This window comes from Odontomachus brunneus, unplaced genomic scaffold (assembly GCF_010583005.1).
Source record: "Odontomachus brunneus isolate Ranch 3 - 2012 unplaced genomic scaffold, Obru_v1 Obru_scaffold_030, whole genome shotgun sequence".
Lineage (NCBI taxonomy): Eukaryota > Metazoa > Arthropoda > Insecta > Hymenoptera > Formicidae > Odontomachus > Odontomachus brunneus.
The window spans coordinates 1,794,600-1,801,200 of NW_022639480.1; the positions used below are offsets into that span (position 1 = coordinate 1,794,600).

Genomic DNA, 6,601 nt, shown 5'->3' on the forward strand with positions numbered 1-6,601 from the left:
TCTTGAAATTCCCAAATAGCAGAGAGTCCACCTTCTCATCTTACTTACTCAAATCTGCGAAAGAATCGCAAATTTCATAAAGGCATGTTTTCGTTTTAGCGTAAACTCCTCGATGTCAGCCTGGGGTTTGCAGGCGGCGTGATGGTGGCAGCGAGTTACTGGTCATTGCTGGCTCCAGCGATCGAAATGGCAACCGAGAGCAAGATATACGGGGCGAATGGCGAGTACGCGTTCGTGCCGGTCGCAGTTGGCTTCGTCGTCGGCGCGGCATTCGTATACGGGACGGACGTGTTGATATCTACCCTCGGCATTCAGTCCCCCAATGTGCTTTTAGCTATGCAATCAGTCGGTACGAAACAAAGACGCAAGATCATTGCGAAACTAAAGAGTGACGAGGACTTAGACGATAATGTTCCGTTTAACAACGTACAAATTTCCGGAAGTGGAAAAATGTACACTAGTGTCGAGTCGACCACTATCGATGGTATTCCTCTTGTAAAATTCCAGTTTTCCTCTCTGTAGGCTTGGAAAATGGGATCAGTTCGCGATACATATACTATACCGTTCTATATATTTATATATATATACATATGTCTATATATGTATATAAACGTCAGTGTACACTCGCCCCTCTTTGCTTTGTCGCAGACATAGCTGGTTTTTATCCAGGGATAAGCATTCTTCTCTTTTTTGCTATCTATGTTAGAAGCGTCGCGCCAATATTGTTCTATCTTAAGATACAAATGACGCACAAGTTGGAACTTTTGCATGTAGCATGATACAAATTGCTTATGAAACAAGTAATAGTATTTAACTCTATCTGACGTAATACTTTTTTTTAATCTGACAAAATGTTGGCAAGATAAAATTCAAAATTTGTCAATAATGAAATGAAACATTAAGCGTTCTTCTTTCACGAATTTAAAACTGTTGTTACTGAAGCGACGAATTAAATTTAAAATAGATACTCTTGGAAAAACTTGATATTAATACTTAATTAATTATTGCTTATTCCGGATAAATATATTGTTTGTATTTAGTTGTTTTGAACGATATAGTTTCCCGTTTGCGTAATGTCCAATAGGAGAAATGTGAGAATGATTGATTGACATACGCACTTACTTCAAAATACCTCAAGCTTTTTATTAGTATATGCATGGTATTGTTCGTAGTAAAAACACATGTGGAACTCCGACACACGGGTTCAAACTAAACTTACAAATAAAAATACCCGACTCCCAACCGGCTAAACATGTGTCACCTATATAACTCATAAATTAAAAACTACTAATGAGTGATGTGAACAAAGAGTGTGAACAACAAGGCCGAAAATATCAATTTAAAATCCATCACTAATACAGAATGCACGTCCGCGTAAAATGTTATTTAATAATACATACTTAAATTAAAAATAAATAATAAAAGCATTTTTTTTGGATTTGTGTGAGGAGTTCTACGAGCTTGACAAAACTGATCTTATTAATCCTGCCTAAACGAACCTCTAACTTGCTCGTCCAATTTAAAAGATAATCCGCAGTGCAAAAAGATCCTTTTTTCGAACCTTCGTCGAGATGATCAAAATTGTATTTGCATGAAGTGCTCCTGTGCCTATGGTTCAGTTTTTTTTCTTTTTTTTTTAATCATGCCAGAGTGGCATATGCAGAGCGTGATATATGTATTGTTGTGAATGTTTAATTTTTCAGGCTTCTACGAACAGAATAGTAGGCGTCGACAAATAGCGAATATAAATCGAGCGTCGGAATCGGGAGAGATCGGCACGGTTTATGAAGATCCCAATAACGAGGCGAGAAACAACCAATGGCGGAGGATATTGCTGCTAGTTGTGGCGATTACGGTACATTTCTGCAAGATAGTAAATAACCGCTCGAACTGTTCGTTTAAATATCGAACCGTTCGTGTATCACACGGGTTGTCGACTGTCAATAATAACGTCTTTTGATTTTCACAAAACTAGGTGCACAATATACCCGAGGGCCTCGCAGTTGGTGTGGGCTTTGGAGCGATAGGAAGTAGCCCATCAGCAACATTTGAAAGTGCAAGGTAAGCTATATATAATCTCTTACAAGAGATAATATACATTTCAATGTTATATTCACAAATAATTTATTCATTTATTATCGCGCAGTTATTAATTGACATAAATTTGTTCCCCGCGGAAATGATACTCTCATAAAAGTAGAGATAGCGATCAAAAATTTAAATATATCGCTATTGAAATCAAAGAAACTTGAAAGAATAATAATATGCTTTGCGTCTGGTGTGACGTCGCGCGACACTGCTAGCGACGAAGACTGTACTACTAGTATTACTGGTTTAGATCAATCTTGCCTATTCAATTGATTACGCGAGTCATAAAGGTTAAATGCGAAGTTAGCGAAGTGGTGGATTTTATGCATTATCGTGAACAGTACTCACGAAATCGAAGGAAAAGCGATCAGTAGAAAACCGGGAAGCAAAAAGAAGCGACAATATTATATTATTCGTATTTCAATCCGTGAGGTGAAAACGAGTTCAGAATTCATAAATAACTGATGATGTCTCGCCCCACTTTAATCATTCGTCATAGAGTGATATTTGTATCACATTCCAAGAGCGATTCACGTCATTAGCGACCAGTTTCATACAATAAAATACGTATTTTATTAAGCGTAAGATGATTCTAGATCGCATTAATAGAGTAGCTGACGTAACAAAAGAGAAACGGAATAGAAAGTCGAGAGACAAAATTTTTGCTCGATAGAAAAGAAAATAATACGCAATAGATATTCCGTGAATAGGAGACTAAATTTTGTGCCAACGTTTGAATTACTTTTATATAACAAATAAATAAGAAAAACTGTACAATACAAAATGGTAAACGAAACAAGAGAGATCCATTGAGACTTGTTCCGACATGTTAATCTCGGGATTTTTTATTTATTTATTTATTTGCTATATAAACGGAGAAATAAAGCATTATAAAGCATTATAAAAAATAAGATACTCCGATCCTATTTCTACAACAATATTTCCAAGATTAGAAAATATAAATTAAGCGCATATTCAGATATATTATGTACACAATTTCACTGAAAAAGATCACACAGCTTAATATAATTAGAAACTATAGAAGTCTGTCAGAAACTAAAGAAATTTTTTTTGAATATCGCGTGATTACTCAAAAGTTTAGGGCTGTGCACAATAAAAGGAATAAGGAATAGAAATAGGAGAATAGAAAACAGGAAACAAGAGAATAGGGAACAATTCAATATTGAGATACTTAATTCATCAACGCAGAATAGAGGAGCATAGGAATAGCGTTATTTCTTATTTTTAATATTTCTTATTCTTTGTTCCCTGTTCCTTATTCCTTTTATTGTGCTCAGCCTCTTATCTTCACCAATCACCGATCATCGTCGATTCGGCGACTGGAGACACGACGACGGCCGGCGATTGATGGGGTCGACTATCTATTTTCCCGTTTGTTTCGATCCTCTCTCGTGTCACGTACACTCAGTTTCGCAAGATGTCTTATTCGACAGAACGATAATTACCACAAATTTTCGACCAATTTCTCATCCGGTTATTCACAGTCCCATTCAGTTATTCGGATTGAGATTCTTTTTCCGCGTAGACACGGATGCCGAAAATTGTAATCATCGATCTATCGATGGTGAGGCGCGTCCGCGGTAGCCTTAATAATCTAGTTCTTCCTGTGAACGGGACACAGTGATTGGCTATCGCGTCGCCACCTACCGCTTTCTTCGCGCCGAAACGCGCCTTCGTTCTTTTTGCTCCGAGCAACCGCCATTAACACATCGATCAACAACGCTCTGCATTTCACGCTTCTTTTGTTTCTTAAAAGTGAGCCTCGCGCGTAAATAAGTATCGGGAGAGTCAAGATTAGCTATGTGCGATCGTCGGGACGTATCGTAAGGACGTTATTGGTAAGTGATCGTATCTTTTTCCGTTGTATTTGTAACCGGTGCTTGTCGCGAGCGCGGCATGTTATTATTATTATATCTTATTATTATTATAATTATAGAGTCACACAATCAGTAATAGAATCGAGTGCTCGTCGAGTTTATTAATCGGAAATTAGAAATTCGGTGATAATCAAAGGGGAAGAGAAAGAAAGAAATAACGCGAGAGATATACGCGATGCCGAATCTTTGATAGGTTGAATTTATTAGCAAAGAATATACACTCGATCGCGCGATAGGGGCTGAGCACAATAAAAGGAACAAAGAATAAAAAATAAAGAATATTGAAAACAAGAAATAACGCTATTCCTCTATTTTGCGTTGATAAATTAAGTTTCATGTTTTAATATTGAACTATTCCCTATTCTCTGTTTCCTGTTCTCTACTCTCGATTCCTTATTCCTTTTATTGTGTTCAGCCCCTTATGCGTCCGTTTCCCGCTGCGACGCTCTTCTTAAGTCTCAAACTCCACGTTAGATGGCAGCAGCGTGAGGTGCTCGCAAAGTCTTACGATCGAGGTGGTCAGAACAAGGCGAGCCGGCGCGCGTGGTAGGAGGTCTCCATGAATGAGCTCTATGGTGGTCGGCCGCGACCGCCAGTTGGAGGCGAAGTTTATTGGCTTCGGTCGGTGCCTGCGGGCGCGCGGGAAGAGAAGGGCACGTGTGGCCCTGGAATCCGACGAGCCCTAGGCGCCGCGCATTCCATTCCACAGCGGCCCCTCTCGTCCTGCAAACCCCTCTCGCTCCCGTGTCCCGCTTCTTTCGCGCTCTTGCTGCTGCTGCTGCTGCTGCTGCTGCTGCTGCTGCTGCTGCTGCCGCCGCCGTAGCCGCCCCTCATCTCACTCGCGCGTTTGCTTTTTGAAAATTCGCCCGCGCGCACGCGACTTTACGCCAAACCGTCGTAATCATCAGCGAATGTTCGAGAACAATGTCGAGATATATGAAATGCTCTTTCGGGAGCAGTCGTCTCGATTCACAGAATGTCCCGTACATTTTCCCACTGTGTACTACGAATGCACACATTCGTTTCTTCGACAACACGTTCGAAGTATTAGTTGAATTATTAATTATCTACCAATCGAAAATCAGTTGCCGCAACGTCGATACTTTCATACTATCCTTTCTTTAACACCCATTTAAACGGAATGCGCGCTAAGCGTCAAATTACCTTGGTGAGCTTTGAGTCCACTCGGGGCTCGTATAACCGCAGCATGATTACGCGTATATACAGAGCCTAACTTTACATCAGATGCGCCGACACGAACGAAGCGGCATTCCGACGCATTCAAATGACGAGACGGGGCTCGGGCCCCGAAGTCTTCCCCCGTAGTCGGTCGGTGGCGATGGGCCACTATTAAGAAACCGTGGAATGAATGGACCGCATCGCCGCTTTCCTTCTCGCGCGTAATAATTAAGAAAGTGGATCGGGATGGATGGACCCAAATCTCAGCGACGGTGTCGCAACGTCTCGGGAAACACGAATCTATACGACGCAACACCTACCGACATCGGTTAACGATAAATATTGTATCGTTGTAACGCTATATAAAACGCCATTAGGTGGCGAATTCACTCGATCCGTGAACAACTCTAAAAACTCGTTTATAAGACGCGTATTTCTCTTAAATCTCGCTTAAAAGAAATATACTTGCGATGCAAGGAAGCCAAAAATAAATTGTTTTTATTTCTTACTCCAAATTACGCTAACCATACTACGCATATTGTAGACGAGCTTCAAAGACAAAATTCTCCGGACGGCCTGGCATCGATTGCACGGTCCTATTAGAGATGCGAAAGTGTGCGGTACCTTTTTTCTAATTAATTTTTATTCTCGGTTTTGCAATGACTAACAAAATAACATCGAGGATATAAAGTAACAAAACAATCAAGTCCGCCATGGGGATGAAACGTACGTTTAATTATGCGTCGAGCAACCGTCCGCCGACAATCTCGAAAATCGGGCAACAACGGCATCCGTTTCCGGCGATAGTGGAGATAAGTGTTCCCGACGTTGGTTGAACCGTCGACGAGAAACCGGGGCAATTAATAGCGCAACGAAAGCGATTTTCTCGGGATTTTCTCCGCAACTCGACCCGATCTGGGAACGATGCCGGCGCCTTTCGCGTCGCGAAAGGTAATTAGCGCCGTCACCTTAAATGCGATCGAAAAGCGACGGTAATAGGCCCGACTCGCGCTGGCCGACGAAACCATTTCGGAAGTGAAACTTCCCACGGTGCGACGCGGCCGTTATTGGTAAATCCTATCCGCGACTAATAAGAAAGAAATTCCGACAACAGCGCACAAGACGCTGTTGATGCTACCGGGCTACATCGTGCAGCCTGTTTCGAGAGCACCGCGAGAAGGACACGTTCCTGATGCTCGTTTGGAAAAATCGCTCGGCCTTGGACGTCCCTAGCATGCCCTTTTCTGGCCCAACCAGTTCGTAACGAACGACATACCATTCTCACGACGATTGCGATTAAACCCCTTGGTCCTGCATATATTTTCAGCTGCGCTGAAAGGCCCGCCGTTGGAAGAAGCGCTCACTATATATATATATATATATATATATATATATATATATATATATATATATATATATATATATATATATATATA

General features: G+C 41.1%; 1 protein-coding gene across 3 annotated transcripts in view; it reads left to right on the forward strand.

Annotated features, from left to right (window-relative positions):
• The window catches only part of LOC116843130 (zinc transporter ZIP11), a 31,228-nt gene that overhangs the window by 2,592 nt on the left and 22,035 nt on the right, over positions 1–6,601 (forward strand). For 2 of the 3 annotated variants that reach the window (XM_032813234.1, XM_032813236.1), the window contains exons 2-4: positions 100–484; positions 1,704–1,855; positions 1,976–2,061. In XM_032813234.1, coding sequence (XP_032669125.1) covers positions 100–484; positions 1,704–1,855; positions 1,976–2,061 — 623 coding nt within the window. The remainder of the gene's footprint in view (positions 1–99; positions 485–1,703; positions 1,856–1,975; positions 2,062–6,601) is intronic. The other variant, XM_032813235.1, reaches the window with a different exon arrangement.